The sequence below is a fragment of the Microcaecilia unicolor genome, chromosome 12 (genome assembly GCF_901765095.1).
Source record: "Microcaecilia unicolor chromosome 12, aMicUni1.1, whole genome shotgun sequence".
Lineage (NCBI taxonomy): Eukaryota > Metazoa > Chordata > Amphibia > Gymnophiona > Siphonopidae > Microcaecilia > Microcaecilia unicolor.
The window spans coordinates 27,998,413-28,021,916 of NC_044042.1; the positions used below are offsets into that span (position 1 = coordinate 27,998,413).

The 23,504-nt window shown below is 44.2% G+C and overlaps 1 protein-coding gene across 1 annotated transcript in view; it reads left to right on the forward strand.

The window, feature by feature from the left end:
• The first annotated feature begins 388 nt into the window (after positions 1-388).
• NUDT3 (nudix hydrolase 3) overlaps positions 389-23,504 on the forward strand; it is a 41,705-nt gene continuing 18,589 nt past the window's right edge. The window contains exons 1-2 of the mRNA XM_030221382.1: positions 389-798; positions 11,366-11,476. Of these exons, the coding sequence (XP_030077242.1) occupies positions 700-798; positions 11,366-11,476 (210 nt within the window). The 5' untranslated portion in view covers positions 389-699. The remainder of the gene's footprint in view (positions 799-11,365; positions 11,477-23,504) is intronic.

Sequence of the window (23,504 nt, forward strand, 5' to 3'; positions counted from 1 at the left end):
TCCAATTGAAACAGCTTTAGACTGTTACAGATTGACCAACAATAAAAAAAAACCAAAACGACAATGTGGATGCAGCAGCTCATAGGTTTGCTTGCTTTGTTTTGAGTAAACGGGGATGACGGCTGCGCTGGGAAGGGGAAACTCAGACTGTTCTAATTGGCTTCCTTGCATACAATGGACTAGATAGACTCACTTCCACTCCTGTTTATTAAACCTCCTTGTGTGAGCCTAAGGCAGGAAAGGGAGCGGATGCGGCTGCGTAAAGTGTCGTTCCGGTCACACGCCATTTTCCCTCCCCCCTTCGAAGGGTTTTGCTTAGAGTACGCCGACAGCGTTAAGGAGGGTGCCAGGCTGGCGTGTATACTCCCTCTTCAATTTAGCTCCCGCCCCCTTCGCTGTGTTTTTACGCCGACGACGTAGCGCATCTCAAAATGGCGCGTCGGTGGTGCTGCTGAAGTGGATATTTTCTTGTTCTTTCTTTCCTGCTTGGGGGGGTTTTTTTTTCTCCTTTTTGAAGGTTTAGCGCCAGAGATGAAGCGGCGACGGTGGTGGTGGAGGTGGAGGCGGTGACAGCGGAGCCCTAGAAATTTGCCCCTGAACTTTAGCACGAGTCGGGAGAAGCGGGCACGGAAGCGTAGGGCCCAGAGCGGCCTCTATATCTACTCCCCTCCCCAGCCCACGGTCTCCCTGGCTCGGAGAATGATGAAGCTCAAGTCTAATCAGATTCGCACCTACGATGGAGACGGGTACAAGAAGCGAGCGGCCTGCCTGTGTTTCCGGAGCGAGAGCGAGGAGGAGGTATGGAGAAGGGTTGGCAAGGCAACGGACGGGGATTCTTTGGGATTTAGGGTCTCTTCTGTTTGGTGTGGCGGGAAGCAGGGAGCCGGGCTGGGTCAAATGTCATTTTGTTTTGCCATGGAGTGGATTGGGAGGCGGTGATGGGTATTTTTAGGGGGGGGGGGGTACTTATGGTTCAGCCTGTTTGTGGTGGAAAAGTAGGAAACGGGCTACACTACTACTACTACTACTTAACATTTCTAGAGCGCTACTAGGGTTACGCAGCGCTGTACAAATTAACAATTAAGGACGGTCCCTGCTCTGAAGAGCTTACAATCTAAAGAACGAAATGTCAAGTTGGGGTAGATAAGTATTCCTGAGAAGAGGTGTAGTGATTAGGTGCCGAAGGCGACATTGAAGAGGTGGGCTTTGAGCATTGATTTGAAGATGGGTAGGGAGGGGGCACGGCGTATGGGCTCAGCATTTCTATAGCGCTACAAAGCGTACGCAGCGCTGCACAAACACAGAAGAAAGACAGCCCCTGCTCAAAGAGCTTACGATCTAATAGACAAAAAAATAAAGTAAGCAAATCAATTAATGTGTACAGGAAGGAGGAGAGGAGGGTAGTGGTATGCAGAGAACAGAGAGGTCGAAAGAAGGCTCGTCGTGTAGAAAAGGGCCGAGTTTAGAGTTGTGAATACTCGTGACTCCGGATAAAGTTCACCAGAGGGGTTAGATTAGTTTTAATGCTTCTGGCCACGCTATAAATAGTCATACCTTATCACAAGAAACGCTGTTGGGTTCGCTTCACTTTCGTAGGAGCGTTTTTGTTTTTTGTTTAATGATCGGGTGCGCACGCTAGTAACTCATTTGTAGGGCTAAGTTGGTTACAGTGTGATTGTGCGAAGATGATCTCGAGCAAGCAGAACCATCCTCACTTTGCAGCTACACTCTTTATGGAACGTTACTCGAAACTGGTTCACTGCAGTCGTGCTCTCCTAAGATCGATTATTATTATTATTTTTTAAATAGATGTGTTTAGCATTATGACATGAGATTGTGTTGGGAACCTTAATGGTCCTGCAGTGAGGGCATAACATTGGTGCCTTTGAAATATGATATTTTTGTTGAGGTGCTTTTATTGACACTTGATATAAATCTACAATTTTGAGCCTTAGATTGGTGAAGAATATAGATCTAGAAACGTTTTTGCTTACTAGGTTATGAGTAAAGTGATGTGATAGCTGTTCACCTTTGAAGGTAATAAATGCAATGAATTAGAAATAAAACATAAGAAAATAAGATGATACCTTTTTTTATTGGACTAACAATAATTTTTTTTTGATTAGCTTTCTAAGGTAACCCCTCTAAAGATCAGAAATAAGCAAACGTTGACAAATCAGAATATATGTGAAACTAAAGCATTCCAATGACAGTCTCACAGGGAGAGAGGGTGGTGTGGGTTAGGTGAGAAACAGGGAGAGATTGCTGGCTGATAACAGGGTGACAAAGCAGTATAATTGTATTGTTTATAATGGTCTAGAAAACCCAGATCTTTTAAGTGTTGTCTGGTGGGTATCAAAATATTTTACCGTTATGACCAGAGGTCTTAGTTTCCTGGATTGTTATGATTTTCTTTTAGTATTCTCACCATAAAATAATTGATTCAGTGTTCTGGTTTTGTAAAGTTCTGCCCACAGAGGTGATATCCTTGTTGGCATTGTCATGTTTCATATGGTGTCTATGCAGATTAAAATTCATCTCTAGCATCTGGCTTTTTTTTTCCAATATAGCACCCTTTACACTTTTTTTTTTTTTTTTTACATTGAATGATAGATTAAGCATGTGAAGGATCCCCTTATGGTGACTGTTTTTCCCATGTGAATGACTGTGGCATCCTGTGAAACGTATTGGCATAGTTTGCAGTTTTATATATTACAGGAATGTGTGCTGCTGTTTTTGAGCTTGCTTTTCACCAATTTGTGTTTTTAGATGTTAGGTTGCCATGTATGAAGGTTATTTCAGAAAGTCTGTCTGTGATCATGATTGAAAGGTAGACCAAGTGCTTTATGGGAGGATATTAGATAGTTAAGATGTATGTATGATAGTATAATTTGCATCACTTAAGACAAAGGTCAGCTGACAAGCTATGGGTAGGAGTTAGCATGTGCTCTTTTCTGATCTCTCCCCACTGAGATGTGGGTTTCCCCTCTTCCTGCACAAAACACAACATAAGGTACATAAGTACATAAGTAATGCCACACTGGGAAAAGACCAAGGGTCCATCGAGCCCAGCTTCCTGGCCACGACAGCGGCCAATCCAGGCCAAGGGCACCTGGCAAGGTTCCCAAACGTACAAACATTCTATACATGTTATTCCTGGAATCTAACACTTGTTAAATCTAATATTGATTCAAACAATAACTAATCTGTTGTAGTTGCTTCAATAAATTTGAAAAGCGCGGATAGGTAAAAGCACTATGCCATTATTCTGAAGCCATAACCCAAACTGTTACAAACCATACAGCATGGAGCTTGCCCTTTTGTTGAATGCTGAGATTTATTTATTATTGGGATTTGATGTTAAACTGTACACCCAAAGCGATGTACAGTTTAACATCAAACTTTTGTTAACAGCATAACAATAGTATTATGAAGTATAAACATAAATACATGAAAGAGGAAAACTTGAAAACAGCAATCGAAACCTAATTGTACTACCATGAAACAGGATCAAAAATATACATTTTAACAGCACTGAAATTGTATATAATGAACCCAACTAGGCCCTTAAAAAAAAAACCAAACAGGTTCAGACTATTTACAATATTTTATAATGTCTCTGTCTTACATTTCCCAGGAAATTGCCAGACTGAAGGGGGGGATAGTTTGGATAGTTCAGAAAATCCCAAGGCCTTGAAAATAACAGACCTGGTCCACAGAAAATACTGCACCCATAAGACCTGGAAGGATCCTGTTTTCGTTGATCCATTCAAACTTGAAGTTGTAACCGCTACGTCAGCCACCCTATGGGATCACACTTCCTGGGTTCACTTAAAAGACGTTAGAATCTTCCTGAACTTTTGTTTTGATTTACTTTTATTTTAGCATTAACCTTGTTTATACTAGAAAAGTCTAAGGTAATTATCATCATGTATCTTTTCATACTGCTACTCCCGATGGGACCATAACCAAGGCCCTAGAAGGACGCACCACCCTAGCTAACAAACTCGCAGAAAATTCTGGCATAGACACCACCTGGACAGGGTGGCTGGACGGCGCCTTTGGGATTTGATGTTAAACTGTATACCCAAAGCGGTGTTCAGTTTAACATCAAACTATTTTGTTAACAGCATAACAATAGTATTATGAAGTATAAACATATACATGAAAGAGGAAAACTTGAAAACAGCAATCGAAACCTAATAGGACTACCATGAAACAGGATCAAAAATATACATTTTAACAGCACTGAAATTCAAACAGATATAATACAATGTAAGCATAATAGTGATGGAATATCTAATAAGCACACAATTAGAGCATTTGATTTGGTGGTGGTGTAGCCCCCAAAATAATTATCGCTGTAGGTGGTGGGTTTTGCAGTTAAAAACAAGTCACAAGTCCAGAACACAGTACATTTTAAATGTAGCAAAATTATGGTCCAGAATAAAATATGTAAATTGACAACATTTAAAAAGTTTGTAGAAGTTACCTATATAAACAGGTTTACTCAGTGAAGGATTTTGCAAATAACACATTTTTGCAATGGTTATTCTTAAAAAAAGAGAGGCCGAGTCGAGCAGACTTCAATCTTTACAGTGTCCTAAAGGGCTTTTTTTCTTCTCTCTTTTTTTTTTTTTAACAGGATCTTCTAATTCAGATACAATATTTAAATCACCAGCATATGTTCAGAGACCCCAGTTGTTAGATACCATTCCTATATGAAGATCTAATCAATGATAAAGCCATGGCCCATGTTTCCTTACAGTTTAATAGATCTTCAGAGCAGCTCCTTGTGACTGTGGGCAAGTCACTTAACCCTCCATTACCCCAGGTACAAAATAAGTACCTGTATATATTTATTTATTGAGAACATTTATATCCCACATATACATAGTAACATAGTAAATGACGGCAGAAAAAGACCTGCATGGTCCATCCAGTCTGCCCAACAAGACAAACTCATATGTGCTATTTTTTGTGTATACCCTTCTTTGATTTGTACCTGTCCTCTTCAGGGCACAGACCGTATAAGTCTGTCCAGCACTATCCCCGCCTCCCAACCACCAGCCCCGCCTCCCACCACTGGCTCTGGCACAGACTGTATAAGTCTGCCCAGCACTATCCTCACCTCCCACCACCGGCTGGCTCTGCCACCCAATCTCGGCTGAGCTCCTTAGGATCCATTCCTTCTGAATAGGATTCCCACTAAGGCAGGCTCTGTGTGGCTTACAGTGTTTTAATAAAAGAATATCATAATAATTCTAGTACAACACAAAGTATAAGGTACATAAAGGAGGGAAGGAACAACAACAGGAGAAACGAAAGAGGTATACCAAGAGGTTAAGCAGCGGAGGAGTATGATCTATCACAAAGATAAGTCTTGAGGGATTTTTTAAACAGATTGTGATCGGCAGAGCATTCCAGTAGCGGGGACAAAGAAAGCAGAAAGAGGAGGCGAAGAGTAGCTTGTATCTTAGGTTCCTGCAGTTGGGATAGTGGAGATTGAGGTAATTGCGGGACGGCTTCTTGGAATTTCTGAGAGGGAGGTCAATCAAGCTGTACATGTAAGCTGGAGCATCTCTGTATAGGATTTTGTAAGAGCACAGAGTTTGAACTCGATGCGCGCTTTAATCGGTAGCCAGTGGAGCTTCTCTCTGAGAGGCTTAGCTGCCTCAAACCTGGATTTACCAGATAGTAATCTCGCCGCTGTGTTCTGCGCCGTCTGGAGTTTCTTAAGGGGTTGTTCTTTGCAGCCGGTGTAGATCCCATTGCAATAATTGAAGTGGCTCAGAATGAGAGTGTGGATTAAAGTCCTGAATAGGTCAGACGGTAGGAGCTGCTTGATACGTTTGAGAGACCGCATGGAGAGGAACATTTGCTTCGTTATAGACGAAACCTGAAGGTCAAGAGTCAAGTGGGAATCCAGGATGACCCCAAGTAGCTTCATGCTAGTTGTGATAGGGATGGAGAAGTCCTGTGTACCACCGTGCCTGAATTGAGAGGAGAGAATAAGGCAATGAGTTTTTTCCTTATTAAGCTTGAACTTGAATACATTTGCCCATTTGACCATGATGGCGAAACTGTTCTTAACTGAAATCTCAGCTGAAATACAGGAGGATCTAAAGGGGATGGAGATGGTTACATCATCAGATTAGAATAGGGCCGTTGCAAGTGGCGTCATCATGATGTTAAATAGGGTTGGTGAAAGAGGGGAGCCTTGAGGAACTCCACAGCGGGAGCTCCATGGCAGTGAGATGGAGGATTTGACCTTGACACTGTAGGAACGACAAGATAGAAATTCCCTAAACCATTCCAGGACAGTCCCTCCTACCCCATATTCAGCTAGTAACATAAGGAGGAGTTGGTGGTCAACCATGTCAAACGCACTGGACATATCAAACTGAAGTACCATATTTTTCAGACTATAAGACACACTTTTTGCCCCCAAAATTTGGGAGGAAAATGGGGGGTGCGTCTTATAGTCCGAAGGTAGAGATTTGGCTGGCTGGCAGGCCGGCCTCCCTCCCGAGTTCGGGATCGCCCTCCCCCCGGCCCTGTCACCACTTCTCCCTATTCACGCGATCTTCCCTGGTGGTCTAGTGACGTTGGGGCAGGAAAGAGCCCCCTCTTTCCTGCCCAGTGCGCTGCTCTCCATCCTCCTGTATGCAGCCTGACGGTCTCGGTGAGATTCAAAATGGCCGCCGAGACTTCAATTCTCGGCGGCCATTTTGAATCTCGCCGAGACCATCAGGCAGCAATGCATACAGGAGGATGGAGAGCAGCACGCTGGGCAGGAAAGAGGGGGCTCTTTCCTGCCCCGACGTCACTAGACCACCAGGGAAGATCGCATGAGTAAGGGGAGAGGTGGTGACAGGGCCGGGGAGGGGGGAGGAGGTAACCCTGAGGGCGATCCCGAACTTGGAGGGAGGGATTCGGACAAGACGTACCGGAGCACCTAGGTTTTAGAGGAGGGAAAAAGCAAAATTTTTTTTTTCTTATTTCCCTCCTCTAAAACCTAGGTGCGTCTTATGGTCCGGTGTGTCTTGTAGTCTGAAAAATACGGTAAGATTTTTTTCCAATAGACAATTCCTTCCTAAAGTTGGACAGTAGAGTAACCAGCACTGTTTTGGTACTATGGTGAGACCGAAATCCAGATTGGGAGGCATGGAGAATCGAAAATCTATCCAAATATTCAGCGAGTTGAGAATTGACCAAGCTTTCCATAGTCTTGACTAGCAGTGGGATTGTAGCAACAGGGCGGTAGTTGGAAATAATGCTAGGTTCGCACTTCAGGTCTTTGGGGATTGGTGTCAAAAGAATGTGACCATGATCAGTGGGGAAGTGCCCGTGCTGGAGCATGAAGTTCAGGTGGGATGTGAAGTCAGCAATAAAACAATCCGACGCCGATTGGAGCAGGTAATTAGGGCAGCTATCCAGCTTACAGTGCATTCTTGAGAATTTACGAATGGCCATTGAAACCTTCTCAGTGTAAACCGCAATATACGTAAACCGCTTTGAATGTAGTTGCAAAATACCTCAGAAAGGCGGTATATCAAGTCCCATTTCCCTTTCCCTAAGTAGTGCTGAGTATCTCCAAAGTATGCTAGCAACATCTTGCACAGTGGCAGTGATCCATAAACATGGAAACGGGGTTGTGTGTGTTTTGATCATGACGCCCAGACCAGATGTATTTCACGTATTAACAAAGGTGGACAGCAGGGCAAACAGCCAACATGGTTCAAAGGTGAAGTGAAAGAAGCTGATAGAGCCCAAAGAGCATTCTTCAAAGAATGGAAAAAGGATCTGAAGAAAATAAGAAGCAAACATAAACACTGTCAAGCTAGATGCAAAGCATTGATCATGAAGGCAAAAAGAGGATATGAAGAAAAACTTGCTGTGGAAACAAACTCACAATAACACCTTTTTTTTCAGATACATCAGAAGCAGAAAGCCTGTAAGGGAATCTGTGGGACCATTAGATCATGAAGGAACAAAACTCAGGGAGGACAAGGCTATAGCGGAGAGATTGAATGAATTATTTGCTTCGGTCTTTATGGAAGAAGATGTAAAAGATCTGCCTGTATCGGAAATGGTTTTCAATGGCACCAATGTGGAGGAGCTGAAAGAAATCTCTGTGATCCTGGAAGATGTACTGAGTCAAATAGACAAGTTAAAGAGTGATCACCTGGACTGGATGGTATACACTCCAGGATACTGAAAGAACTCGAACAGGAAATTGCTGATCTGTTATTGATCTGTAACTTGTTGTTACAATCGCCCGTAGTAACAGAAGATTGGAGAGTGGCCAACATAATGCCGATTTTTAAAAATGGTTCCAGTGGTGATCCTGGAAATTACAGACTAGTAAAGCTTGACTTCAGTGCCAGGGAAAATAGTGCAAAGTATTATAAAGAATAAAATTACAGAACATATAGACAAACATGGTTTAATGGGACAGAGTCAGCGTGAGTTTAGCCAAGGGAAATCTTGTCTCATTGATTTTCTTCATTGTTTGAAGGTGTATATAAACATGTGGATAAAGGTGAGCCGGTTGATGTAGTGTATCTAGATTTTCAGAAAGCTTTTGGCAAAGTTTATGAGAGATTCTTGAGAAAATTAAAAAGTCATGGGATAGGAGGCGACGTCCTATGGATTAGGAATTGGTTATTGGACGGAAAACAGGGTAGGATTAAATGGCCATTTTTCTCAATGGAGGAGGGTGAATGGTAGAGTGCTGCAGGGATATATACTGGGACTGGTGCTATTTAATCTATATATATAAAACTCACCCTCAACGTTCTGAAGACAGTGACATCAGTGAAGCCAAGCCATGACTTCCTTCAAAAAGGTTCGAAGGTTCGTGGTGGTGAAGCCACCAAAATTGCTCCGGGCCCCGCCCTCGAGGGCGGAGCAATGACAACAACGAAGGGGTTGGCAGGGAGGGAGGCGGGGGTGGGTGGGAAATTGCTCCGGGCCCCACCCTTGCGTCAAACGTCATGACGTTGAGGGCAGAGCAATGCCAGAACAACGAAGGGGTTGGCAGGGAGGGAGGGTGTTGCCGACGAAAACCTTGATGGCAGAACAACAAAGGGGTTCACAGGGAGGGAGGCGGGGGGGTTGCGAAATCGCTCCGGGCCCCGCCCTCGCATCAAACGTCATGACGTTGAGGGCAGAGCAATGGCAGAATAACGAAGGGGTTGGGCAGGGAGGGGGGGTGTTGGCGACGAAAACCTTGCTAGCGCCCGTTTCATTTGCTCAGAAACGGGCCTCTTTTACTAGTATATTTATAAATGATCTGGAAAATGGAAACATGAATGAGGTGATTATTACAGAGATGACACAAAACTATTCCAAGTTGTAAAAACGAATGCAGATTGTGAAAAATTGCACGAAAACCTTAGGAAACTGGAAGACTGGGCATCCACATGACAGGTGAAATTTAATGTGGACAAACACAAAGTGATGCACATTAGGAAGATGTAATCTCCGCAGGTCTGTTCCTATTGGGCTTACTATCAAAGTAGTACATTGTACTACTGTTGTACCTGGGGCAACAGAGGGTTAAGTGACTTGCCCAGGGTCACACGGAGCTGCAGAGGGAATTGAACTTGGTTCCCCAGGATCTCAACCCACTGTGACCATCATTCCGCAGCGGGAATTGAACCCTGTTCCTCAGGTCCGTAACCTGTTATACTAACCATTAGGCCACTCCTACACTCCTTGGTGGTTTCTTTGAGTAGTTAATTAGGAATGTGTTTTGATCTAATTGCCTTTGTTATTAAATACTGACTGGCCAAGGGGTTGCATAGGATTCTTAAGTTATGACATCACAGTTCAGTAGTTCGCTGTCTCCACCTGCTGGCATTTGGACTCATCTGGAGGGACTCAAGGAAAGAAAATAAGCATGTAGGAACTAATTTACCATTGCCACACTGTGTGAGCACTTTTCAACTTATTTGTTTTTTGTTTAATGGCAAGTTTCTTTTCAGATTAATCTGACTTGCCTTAATACTTGAGAACTGCACACAGAAAACAGGACGGCTGTGAAAGATTGGGAATTGCATGTTAAGACCTGTCACTGTGTTGGCTAAGCTTCTTGATGTAATTGGCACCTTATAGATCAATTTACTTTCAGTTCTATATTTATTTCATGAGTACCTCACAGTTCCTGAATATGCTGCCTCAGCAGCATTCCTAGTGCCTGTTATACCTCCTCTACCCAGTGAATGATAGTTTGAGCTGAGACTGAAACTGTGTGCTCCTAGGTGGTAGTACAAAGCTATAACTGTTTAGAATAAAGATGACTCTATGCTCTGTTTTTTTCATATAGGTGCTGTTAGACTGTAATGGTCCTATTGTTTGATCACAGAGAATAAAATTATGTCTAGTGTCTTTGGTTTTTTTAAACATTTGATTTTTGTGTATTACATGCATTTTAATCAGTAGCCTGATTAAGTGAGCCAAGAAGTCAGAACAGCGTAGATGTTTCAGGTTTTGCTAGAGTGTTTGTTTTTAATAGCTGACTGAAAAATAAAAGCACATTTTAGAACAAAGTAAGAAAATAAGATGCATTTCTTTTAAAATGGAAATATGGCAAAATAGGTTTTCTTCTAATGTGTATTTTGTGCATTGGTAGGTGTAACAAAAGAGAGGGAACAAAGTACAAACTAAAGTCCAAACAAAAAAACAGCACCACGGGCCTTTAAAAATTGAACACAGTTCTTTAATGAATGAGCCTTGACAAAAAGACCCATTCATTAAAGAACTGTGTTCCATTTTTAAAGGCCCGTGGTGCTGTTTTTTTGTTTGTGCGTTGGTAGGTGAACATGTTAACTGCACATTTGACAGTGCATGTTGTCCACTGTATACTACCTGTAGTTTGTATCTGCTTCACTGTGATTTTCCCACAAACATAGTAAATGTTGCGGTGCCTTCCTTATCTCGTGGTATGCAGTTAATGACAGACTTGTGCTGCACTAGCTGTTTTAATGTATGCTAGCACTAATGTTTAGTGTGCACTTAAACCCGGTAACTGTTTACTGCACTTTGGTAAACATTCCCCTAAGATTTTAAGTTTTTGTATTTTTTTTTAATTCTAGAAGAGATTAGGAGCCAATGCACAGCAGTTAAGTGGTGGTATGTGATGAGAGAAAATTTTTTTTTTTCCATTATGTAATTACTGTGGTGGTTTGCATGACATGATGATATTTAATGGAAAAAAAGCATAAGCTCATTTTGCAGAGCACTACTGTTTTGGGCCTCCTGTTCTGTGATCTCATATTTTTCCCTTGATTCCTGCTGGGTGGGGTACAAGTGCCGTTGGAAGAATTTTTACACTTATTTCATATTTTTCCCATGGCAGGTGCTGTTAGTAAGTAGTAGTCGATACCCAGACAGATGGATAGTACCAGGTGGTGGCATGGAACCAGAGGAAGAGCCCAGCATGGCTGCTGTCCGGGAAGTCTGTGAAGAGGTATGTGTTTTCTGGGAAGATGAGAGAATGGAAGATTTCTGGGACTCTGTTCTAGCCTGTTTGAGGTTTGTAAAGATTGATGATTGCAGTTCAGTAATCTTTCACCAGCAAATACTTGGATTTTAGGTGGTATTGAGGTCAGTTACTATTGTTTACTGCAGCATTTTACAACCATAGGTAAAATCTCATGATTTATAGTTTATGATTTTGTTTTATTTGATATATTGCCTATAAACAAAGTTGACTAAATTTCTGCGAACTTGTGCATCCTCTTCTTTCATACTTTTATACATCAGGAAAATGCTTCACTTTGATTTGCCTTTTGCCTAGTTGCTGAAAAGGGCTTGATGACCGATAGCAATATAGCTTCTGTAACAGAGTCCAAGTTTTGGAGATAATAAGGATAACAATAACAGAAATCTGAAGCCGTCTTTGACTAGGGCAGCAGCATGCTGTTACATTGTCAGGTAGACTTGTCTGTAAAGCTGTTTCTGTTTCTCCTCCTTCCCCTCCCCTCCCCTCCCCCCCCCCCCCCCCCCCCCACCGCCATCCTTCCCCAGCTTATGTTCCCAAATCTACCTTTCCATATAGGATAAGCTGTTTCTGCGAAAAAGTAAACTCGATCACTTGAATAAAACAAAGTACAGCCTGTTGAAGGAAAATCAGTGGAATGCCCTGCAGCTGCTTATGATCATGTGGAGAATCCATGTGATAACTTAAAATAGGATTTCCAAGATCAGCAGGGGATAGTGGTAGACCAAATCCGCCTCCTACGCAGAGAACCCAGATCAGTGACACATATTACTTACATTAGTCCCGAGTGCAGTGTTTGTGCATGAGCCAAGAACTCCTTTCCTGTTGCTCCTCAAAGACTTTGTGAAGTCATGTTGATGTAGGTCTCATTAGACAGGTAAGAAACTTGTAGGATTAAAGTGTAGACTACTTTGTGATAATAAAATGAAGATACTTACCTGTAACAGGTATTTTTAGAGGACAGCAGGATTCATATTCTCACAAGTGGGTGACGCTGAATCACATCGCCCAGTCTGGCATTTGTCATAGTAAAAAAGAGAGCTTTGTGGAGCATGAGCGCCTTCCTGCCCGTCGTGCGAACGTGGTCTCCTTGTTTAATACTAAAGCAAAAAATAAAGTAAAAATAACAAAGGAGACCACTCCAAGGGGAGGTGGGAGGGACTGTGAGACTATGAAGTCTGCTGTCCTCGGAGGATACCTGCTACAGGTAAGTATCTTTGCTTTCTTCATGGACAAGCAAGTTTCTATATTCTCACAAGTGGGGAATCCCTAGCATCCAGGCTCACCCAAAACAACAAACATTGGTCAATTGGTCCTTGCAACGATGAGGACATTACACAGATTAACCTGAAACTTAACTACAGTCTGAATGAGAATGCAGCCTGGAACAGAATAAAATGGGCCTAGGAGGGTGGAGTTGGATTCTAGACCCCAAACAGATTTTGCAACACTGACTGTCACGTTTGGTATCCTGCTCAAGGCAGTAATGTGATGTGAATGTGTGGACCGAAGACCACGTTACAGCCTTGCAGATTTCTTCAGTGGAGGCAAGTAAGGGGATCTAAGGCAAACCGCCTCCTTTTAAAAGAGTAACTTAATATAGTAGATGATGGCAGAAAAAGACCTGCACGGTCCATCCAGTCTGTCCAACAAGATAAACTCATATGTGCTGTGTTTTGTGTATACCTTACTTTGATTTGTATCTGCCGTAACACGTCTTAGTGGAATCTTCCCAGGAAGACACCCTCTGAGAGACCTAAGGAAGCAAATTCTAGGCTCTCATCATCCAAGCTGTGAAAGCCAAGAGACTGGAGGTTGGGATATAGAAGTGACCCCCTTGTTCTGAGTAATGAGGGTCAGAAAGCACTCCAGTCTCCACAGTTCTCTTTGGGGGATGTCCAGAAGAAGAGGGAACCATATCTGCCGTGACCAGTATGGCGCGATGAGAATTATAGTTCCATGGTCTTACTTGAATTTCAGCAGTTTTTCCCCACTAAAGAGATTGGAGGATACGCATACAGAAGACCTGTCCCCCAGTTGAGGAGGAAGGCATCTTACATAGTAACATAGTAAATGACGGCAGATAAAGACCTGAACGGTCCATCTAGTCTGCCCACCAAGATAAACTCATTTTACATGGTATGTAATACTTTATATATATATATATATACCCGAGTTTGATTTGCCCCTTCCTTTCTTGGGGCACAGACCATAAAAGTCTGCCCAGCACTGTTCCTGTACTAAAGGTTCTGAAGCTAACATCGAAGCCCCTTAAAATTTACACTCCAGCCCATCCATATCTATTCAGTCACGATCAGGGCACAGACCGTAGAAGTCTGCCCTGCACTGGTTTTACTCTCCAAATACCGGCATTGCCACCCAATCTGCTAAGATTCTGTCGTTGGCTTGAAGCCTGGAACAGAACTGAGGGACCTTGTGGTTGACCTGAGTGGCAAAAAGATCCACCGAGGGGGGTGCCCCATTCTCGGAAGATCTTGCGGGCTATGCCCATAATTGAGAGACCACTTGTGTGGTTGCATTATCCTGCTCATCCTGTCGGCCAGGGTATTGTTTGTGCCCGCCAGACAAGTGGCTCGAAGGAACATGCCGTGTTGGTGAGCCCAGTGCCACATCCAGACGGCCTCCTGTCACAGGGCGTGATCCGGTGCCCCCATGCTTGTTGGTGTAATATATTGAAACCTGATTGTCTGGATGAGAACAATTTGGTGAGAGAGCCAATCTCTGAAAGCCTTTAGAGCGTTCCAAATTGCCTGATGCTCCTGGAGACTGATCTTAAGATTCGTTTCCTGGGAGATCCCCATCCCAGGAGAGATGCATCTGTCGTCAGCACTTTGTGGCTGAGGAATTTGGAATAGAAGTCCCAGAGTCAAATTGGATCGAATTATCCACCACTGAAGAGAGCGTACAAGCTCTAGGGACACTTGGATGACATCGTCTAGACTCCCTGTAGCTTGATACCACTGAGAAGCCAGGATCCATTGAGTTGATCTCATGTGAAGATGTGTCATGGGTGTAACATACACCATGGAAGCCATGTGGCCCAACAATCTCAACATTTGCTGAGCGGTGACCTGCTGAGAGGCACAAACCTTTGACACAAATGAGAGAAGATTGTCCACTCTTGTTTCCGGGAGGTAGGCTCTAACCCTCTGTATGTTGAGCAGGGCTCCTGTGAACTCCAATCGCTGGACATGGTAGAGATGGGACTTGGGGTAGTTTAAAACAAACCCTAGTAGCTTGAGCACCCGAATAGTCATATGCATGGACTCCCGAGCACCGTCCTCTGAGGTTCTCTTCAGTAGCCAATTGTCGAGATACAAGAACACGTGGATTCCCATTCTGAGTAGCGATTCTGCAACTACCACTAGACACTTAGTGAAGACCCTGGAAGCTGACGCGAGGCCTTGGCACCATCCTCTGAGGTTCTATTCACCAGCCAATTGTCAAGATACGGGAACACATGGACTCCCATTCTGCGTAGCGATGCTGCAGCTACCGGTACCGCTAGAAACTTGGTGAAGATCCTGGGAGCTGATGTGAGGCCAAAAGGCAACACGCGGTACTGAAAGTGATGTGTTCCCTGTCGAAATCGAAGATACTTCTGGTGGGCTGGAAGTATCAGGATGTTAGTATGTGCATCCAGTCCAGAGAGCATAGCTAATCGTTTTTCTGATTCATTGGGAGAAGGGTGCCCACGGAAACCATCCTGAACTTTTCTCGGACTAGGAATTTGTTCAGGGCCCTTAGGTCTAGGATTAGACACATCTTCCCCCCCCCCCCCCCCCCCCACCCAAAAAAAAAAAATGTCTTTTTCTACACAAGGAAGTACCTTGAATAGAATCTCTGCCCTTCTTCCCCTGGTGGAACGGGTTCAACCACATGGGCTGTTAGAAGGGTGGAGAGTTCGTCTGCAAGTACCTGCCTGTGCTGAGAGCTGAATGAATGAACTCTCGGTGGGCAATTTGGAAGTTTGAGATTTTAATTGCGGGTGTATCCGAGGTGGACTATTTGAAGAACACACCGGCCAGAAGTTATAAGAGGCCATCTTTGGTGAAAAAAATTTAGCCTCCCACAACTGGCAAGTCGTCCAAGACGGACACTTTTTTTTACTGCGGCTATGCTCTGCTGGAGCCAAAAACTCATTTCTTGCTTTGCCTGGGGAGCAACAGGGGCCATAGGTGCATGCTGTTGACATGAACTAGCGCACTGGGGCTGAGCCTGAGTAGGCTGGCGAGCTGAGGAGTTATACCTATGCCTAGAATAGTAATAGGAACTCCAAGGAGTTCCTCCTTGGCTTGCCAAAAGTCCTCCTAGCTGAGGAGGTTGATGCAGAAGGCGCCTAGTGAGGGAGAGAGAAGATATTAGTGTGTGTGTTGATTTGGTCAGCAACCTCCTCAGTCTTCTCTCCAAAAAGGTTATCCCTCCGGGAACCAACCGCTGCTGAGCAGTGTTCCAAGTCAGAAACACACAGCCATGAGAGTCTGCGCATTGCTATACTTTGAGCAGAGATTCTGGATGCCACATCAAAAGTGCCGTAAGTGCCCCTGGCCAAGAACTTATGACACGCTTTCTGCTTTATCAACTGGCAAAAAGGCTTGGTGTGCTCCGGAGGGAGCGTGTTAACCAAGTTTGACAGCTGACACACCGAGTTTCATAAGTAGATGCTTGTAAAGAGCTGGTAGGATTGTATGCCAGAGATGAGCACTGAAGCCTGGTACATCTTCCTCCCAAAAGAATCCAGGGTTCTAGCTTCTCTGCCTGGGGGCGCCGAGGTATAGTCCCTGGAACTTCTGGCTCTTTTGAGAGCGGATTCCACCACCATGGAATTGTAAAGCAACTGAGACCTATCAAAACCAGAGTGGCCTAGTGGTTAGGGTGGTGGACTTTGGTCCTGGGGAACTGAGGAACTGAGTTCGATTCCCAGCACAGGCAGCTCCTTATGACTGGGCAAGTCACTTAACCCTCCATTGCCCCATGTAAACCGCACTGAGCCTGCCATGAGTGGGAAAGCGTGGGGTACAAATGTAACAAAAAAAAAAAAAACCAGATGTACTATGTGTCAGTTTTCTTGGGCATAACAGGGACCAACAGAGGGACTCCCAGTTCCTTACGAGGACTTCGTGGAGTACCTCGTAGAGAGGTGAGAGGTGCAGTCACAGTCTCCTTTGGAGCAGATATATAGTCCAGGACCTTGAGCGTCTTGGCCATGGACTCGTCCTCCACTTCCACAAGAAATGGAATGGCCTCGGCCATTTCCTTTACAAAAGATGGAAATGAAAGGCTGTCTGGCAGAGACCTTCTCCTTTCAGGTGGAGGGGAGGGTTCAGAGGAAAAATATCTGGGATCCTTCTCTGAATCCCATGAGCGCTCCTCTTTGGTGTCTGACAATATCTCCCTATGGGATTACCGAGTCCGAACCTGCCTCTGTGCCGAGGAACCATGTCCTCGAGAGTGGCGTCAGTCAACTCCCGCCTCAACTCTGATGAAGCTTCCTCTACCGATGAGGGAGTGCTGGTTTGGGTGACTGTTGACACTGGGTCGCAAGCGGCACCGGCATTGGAGGCCGCACTGCAGACTGAGGGCTAGATGGGACCGCAATGGGAAGTAGGGTAGGCACAAGTACCCCCGATACCGAAGTATACTGTTGCATAAGGCCTTCCAGCAGCTCAAGGACCGAGGCCCAGATGCGCTTATTGAGGGCCAACACCAGGAAAGGCTGGGGTGCCGGCTGAGGAGCAGGTTGCAGAACTGCTGGGGTCGATGCAGGAGTGGGATCTCAGCTGCTTGTAGACAGGTGCATCTGCACCTCCTGTATAGAGGGGAAGCAATCCTCCTGGTGCTGACCCTTCTTGGGTGCTGAATCCTTGGATGCCCTAGAGCTCCCATCACCATGCTTCAAGGGTGACTATGCTTCTTGGCCATCGCCCGAAGCGTGTCAAGGCTCCTCAGTCCCGACAAGGACGACGTTGAATCCTCACATAGCCTCGGGGTCAGGTCCGACCATGGACAGTCCTGGGAGGCCTGCACAGCAGGAGGTCTTGGGACAGGTGGAGACCTCGATGCTTCTCTGCTCCCAGTGTCTAAGGGTCTAGAAGCCGCCATATTTACCGATTCTCCCAATGCTAGTACGATGCTCGACGTTGATGCAAACATCAAGAAATTGGACTTGGCTCCAAAAATCCCTCGTTGAGCCTTTCTGGAAACCTGGGTCCTTGTCTTCATGCGAAGACAGAGAACACAGTGAGCAGGGCTATATGGTCGTGCCCTAGACACTGCAGACACCATGAATGGGTGTCCTTTCCTGAGATAGTCTGATTGCACCGGGTACAGCACTTGAAGCCACTGTGAATCTTTGTGGACATCAATGTAAAAACTTTGTTGGCTAAATTAAACGACTTGATGGTGCCTGAAAAAGGGGCAAGGCACAGAGAAAAATAAAGGGAGAGATCTGCCCGATGACGACAGAAAAAATACAACTTAAAACCAGTCAAAACGATTTTAAAGAAATTTAAAGGAAGGGTAAAAAGGGGTCCAATATGGTAGAAAAAATAGCTGGAAGGCACAAAATAGCTCTCAAAAATCGGGTGAGTGAGAAAATTGCTCTCAAAAACCAGGCGAGTGAGAGGACAAGAAACAACACCTCATGCGGAAAAAATAGAACTGTTTGTGCGACGGGCAGGAAGGCACTCGCGCATGGCCAATGGAACACGGCTTGCGCTCCACAAAGTTTTCTCTTTTTTTTAAATTTTTTTTTACTATGGTAAATGCTGGACTGGGCAACGCGGATCGGCATCACCCACTTGTGAGAAGAGATAGCCTTCTTGTCCTCTGAGAATGGACACAATAAGAGCATCAGGCCAATTGCCTTGAATCTTTTTTTTCATCATCAGTTTGATTCCTTCTATTGATACCTATTTCTTGGTAGATTCTCCTGATCTTCCACTAACTGACATGTTCTAAATAGACCTTTTGTGCAGCACACTTCTTGGAACTCTGATTTAACAAAACAAAAACCTGAGTGGCAGATAAAAATAGGCAAACTAGATTGACCAAAATGTTTCTTTCCTTAGCGTCCCTCCGGACCGGACCAGGATTGGACTGATGGGTTGTGCTCGCCTACCAGCAGGTGGAGACTGAGAAAAAACTCTGACTCTAGAGAGCCAATAGGAGCCCTGGCCATGTGACCTTAGCCTCAGTATTTTCTCAGTCTCCCAGCAGGTAGGAAGTGAGCCCATTAGTCTCTCTCCTTTTCTCTTTAGATATTACAGATATTTGTGATAATTCTTCTGTGCCTGGAATCTTATTTAGAGGCTTGACAGGGTTTCCTTTCTCTTCTTTCTTTGACAGCCTCGGGGGTGTTAAACTCGGGTGTCTCGAGTCCACCCCCCTTCCTCCCCATCTCCCTGGCTTAGCAGGGAAGGGCCGTCCCTTTCTCTGGAAAGGTGTACCGTCTTTGGGAGAGGCACCCACTTTTAACAGGTAGCTGCTTTAAAAGAATTAAATCAAATAAAAGGAAATTCAAAGAAGCAGCCTTTCTTTCCCCAGACTTCTAACGAGCAGGCAGCTCCAGTGTTTTATTATGATTGAGGGGTTAGAAAAAAAAAAAAAAAAAAAAAAACAGAAGAAAATAATTCAGTATCTGTGACTTTAAACAGCGATTTTTCTCATCAGATTTAATTTCCTCCATTTTCTTGCGTTTTGGCGGCGGCAGTTTAAACAAATGAAGAAAAAAAAAAAAAAAAAGAAATGTGCGAACCGCGTAAGCGCGGCCACCTGTTTTTTCCGATATGGCTTAAAAGTTCAAACAGCTGCTGTCGGTCAGCGTCGCGCAGTTCACGCAGCCGGAACGTGTAAATTTTGCTCTCCCTTCAAGGTTTCTTCGGGTCCGGTGCTGCCTCCAGTTTTTTCGGGGCCTTTTTCGCCGGCTGTTGTTTCTTCGCCGTTCCACTGGGCTCCGCTTGTTCGGAGGTGTCGGGCGCGCTGTCGACGATCGCTACAGGGCCAGTGGAGCGAACGGCGGCCATTTTGTTTCTCCCTCCATCTTATCAGTCGGGGATCTCTCTGCTGAAGGTAAGGCTGCAGTTCATAGAGCAGTTCGGCTCCAAGATGTGTACACTTTTGTATGTGCTGAACGGCGTATTCTAAAATGCTCTTCACATCAGCAGGCAATATTTGGTTGAAAGGGGGCTCCTTTCATATATGAATATATAACAAGCTTTTCTTCTTTTAAATTTCTATGTATCACGGGGCTGTTAACACTAGTTTTTTCTGGTGCTCAGTCATTTTTCATTGCCTGGTGGAAAATCTACATCTTATCATAATATCATAATTCATTTCAAGCATTTTCCTCAATAGCTGTAGTATTATACAGTGTTTTAAGAACTTTAGAAACTTTCTCTATAGGCATAGAGTAAATTTCTGTCTTTCTCATTCCCTGGTGAATAGGACTACATTGTCTAAGAGTCAATTGATTGGTACTTTGCAATTCTGACCATAATATATTAGTTCCTTTCAAGCATTTTACTCCATGCCTATGATGTTATATAGTGTTTTAAGAACTTAACAGACACTCTCAATGGCTGTAGTGTTATACAGTGTTTTCTTTTTCCGACTTTAAGAAGCCTTCTCTAGAGGCATACACTATATTTTTCAGATGCCATGGGGATATATCAGCTCTTTCATATTCTCTGAGGGACAGTCCTGTCTACCAAGCTCCCAATCACTCAGCTGCCTTAGCAGGCATGCTTTATTCATGTCTTCCCTTCTTTTCCAACTGCCTTGAAGCCTCTCATTTTTCATTTTAGCTTTCTTCTGGTTTTTACAGGACATATGGTCACTTAGAGAATAAAGTCATCCTTTCACTTAAAGATAGTGGACGGTCCTCAAACCATCTACTCGTGTTTGTCTCTACTCTATCAGTGCAGCATTGGCAGATTATAAACATCCTGGTTTGGTCCAGTATGCCTATACATACCATCTGCTATCTCTTCCTCTTCCTTAGAGACCTGATGTTATATCAAGCTTTCTTGAATTCAGATACAGTCTTGTCTACACTGCCTTCACCAAGTGGCTGTGGCACAACTTCACTTTTTTCGTTACAGGTAATTTCCAAGTTTGTCCTTTTTCATTTTCATTCTATGCGCCTTCACTCCAGAGTGTTCTTTCAATTGGAAGGGGATTCACTCACTTCCTGTGTATTTATACCATAGGTACATAAGTATGGTTATGCTGGGTAAGGCCTAAAGTCCATCAAGTCCAGCATTCATATCTAATGGGCATAGGTACATAAGTTTTGCCATTCTGGGGAAGCTCAAATGTCCACCTTTCTACAGCCAGAACAGCATTAAAGAAAAGAAAAAAAAAAAAAAAAACTCTCACGAGAGTATCGAACAGAAATCTCTGCTCCAAAAGCAAGGCTTTGCAGTAATTCTGCAAACTAACGCATACAATATTTGCCATGGCTGTTCACCACTAGGAACACCGGGGACCCTGGGCCTAGGTTCGGTGTTTTAACCTGAAACAAGCTCAACATTCATATCTATTGGGTGTGAGTCTGGTACTACTACTTAACATTTCTAGAGCGCTACTAGGGTTACGCAGCGCTGTACAAATTAACAAAGAAGGACGTTCCCTGCTCAAAGGAGCTTACAATCTACATCTCAGTGAGGGAGGACGCATGACCGTGGTACGTGGATTAGTGGTATGTGGATTAGGGAGATCCAAGAAATTACAGGCCGGTGAATCAGACGTTCATACTGGGACAATTTTTTTCTGTCCGGAGCGTACTACCATAGCTGGTGGACTCCTATATTCAGAACTTTCTATATTCAGAACTTACCCAACTATGGAACGCCATAGAGATAGGGTTGGAGTTTGTAGCCCTATTTAACTGGTGTCCTTGGTCACCCTTCCTCTTCTCCTCAGGATCCAGAGAATGGCTAGTTTTTTGCTTATGCATTAACCGGTCATTTTCAGCAGTACTCTCTCTTCCGTTCTTTTATAGATCTAAGAGGATGTTCATTGCGCTCTTAGGGTCATTTCATTCTTACCTAGACGACTGCCTAATTGGAGAAAGTCTTATCAGCAGAGTTCTCAGGTCACGCACCGGGTGTTGCATTTCTTACAGTCTCTAGGTTGGGTGGTGATTGTAGCCAGGCCTCGCATTTGATCTCTCATTTGATCTCTCATCAGATATCTCTGATTTTCTCTTTGTTTAGTCAGGTTGGCGCACAGTCTTTTGTCTCCTCTGCAAACATCCCAGTTTATATTTTTCTTGGTGACCTTGGGCCTTCGGCCATTTCCTCGCTCTATTCTGCAGAATGCAATTTTACTTTCTAATGCCCAAGAAGGAATTTTCCTTCATCCTATTGCGAATCTCATGGTCATCAATCGCACTATTTAAGTGTCATCTAGTTATCTCAAGAACCTTAGTTCTGTCATTGGGATGCTTCGTGCAGTACACTTTTTGGCAGAAGCTTGTTTGTATATATTTTTTTTCTGGGGGACCTCAGCAATTCGTTTTACCTTCGGGTGAATTTTGTTTTCCCTACTGACAAACAAGGCGGAGAGAGCTATGTTGGTCCTTGCCATGGCAATGGGTTATGTCATCCGCCAAGGAGGAGTTAAGAGTATACTCTTGAGTTTGTACTCATTTTTTCTTAGTTGTGTCACCCTGCATTTAGGTGAATGGACTCTCATTTTTTCAGCCTTACTTCCTCACTGCGACACTTCAGGGCTATCTCTTTTTGCCTTCAGGCTCACGAACATTTCTTGCTTCTTCCGTTCAGCAACAGTCTTGACGGAGACAGGGACAGATGCCAACGTCCAGCAGGGGTTTTTCAGCCTTCTTTATGCGTTTCTTCCATCATCTCACTAGGTGTTTACGCAGAACCAAGGCACCCTTCTACATCCGGACCCCCAGTCACTCAAACTTATGGCGTGGTTACTGGGTCTGCAACATCTTTGATATTTTCGCAGGAAGTACTTCAAGTTTTAATTGCTTCCAGACAGAAATCTACATTAAAGTCCTATGAATCAAAGTGGCGACGGTTCACTCTGTGGTACTCCTCTCGCCACTTCATTCCACAAACAGTATCCATTTTGCATGTTTTGGAATATCTTCTGCATCTTGCGAAATCTTGTCTGTCTTACTCATCCATTAGAGTTCATTTGGCAGCTCTATCAGTGATGCATGATACTGTTGACAACCGCACGCTTATGCAGCATCCACTGTCAAAGCGGTTTCTTAAAGGAGTCCTGCACCTGTACCTCCCGCTTCGTCCACCAGCTAGGTGAACTAGGTGAACAGACTCTTAAAGTTCTGTTTTCTAGTAGCCATAACTTTTTCTATAAAGTTTTCCTCTTCAAGCAGTGTTTCCCAGTAGCCATTGCAGCAAGTAGATCTATGTGTGGAATACTTCTACGGTTGGTAACTTCTTTTCGGTCTGCTGTAGTTTAAAGTTTTCACCTTTCCCAATCGGTTTTTTCTTATTGGTTTTGTCCTTCTAGCCAGTAGGCGTAAAAGTTTTTCATTGTTTCTAACCCGCTATATCGCGAAGGATCAAGGAAATGAGAATGTCTATTTCTCTTCTCGCTGAGAGGGCAGTTCCACAGCGTATTACAACATATTCCACAACTTCAGAAGCGGGCTCTATTCTTACTACGGCGATTTTTTGGTGCTCTCGGTGCACATTGGTAAGTTGGCAACTTAGTCCTAGTTTCATTTTATTTTGCTCATTGGGACACACTACATGTTAGTTGTCGCCAGGTGGCCTATGCAGCATGAACATTTCTCTGCAGTTTTCATAGGGTCCCTCCCTTCAGATTACTGCTTTGGTACTTCCCATCAGTCCACTCCTGGTCGGTCCGGAGGGACGCTAAGGAAGGAGAAATTAGATCTTACCTGCTAATTTGCTTTCCTTTAGTCCCTCCGGACCGGACCAGGCCCCTCCCATGTTCTCTCTACTCTTTAGCT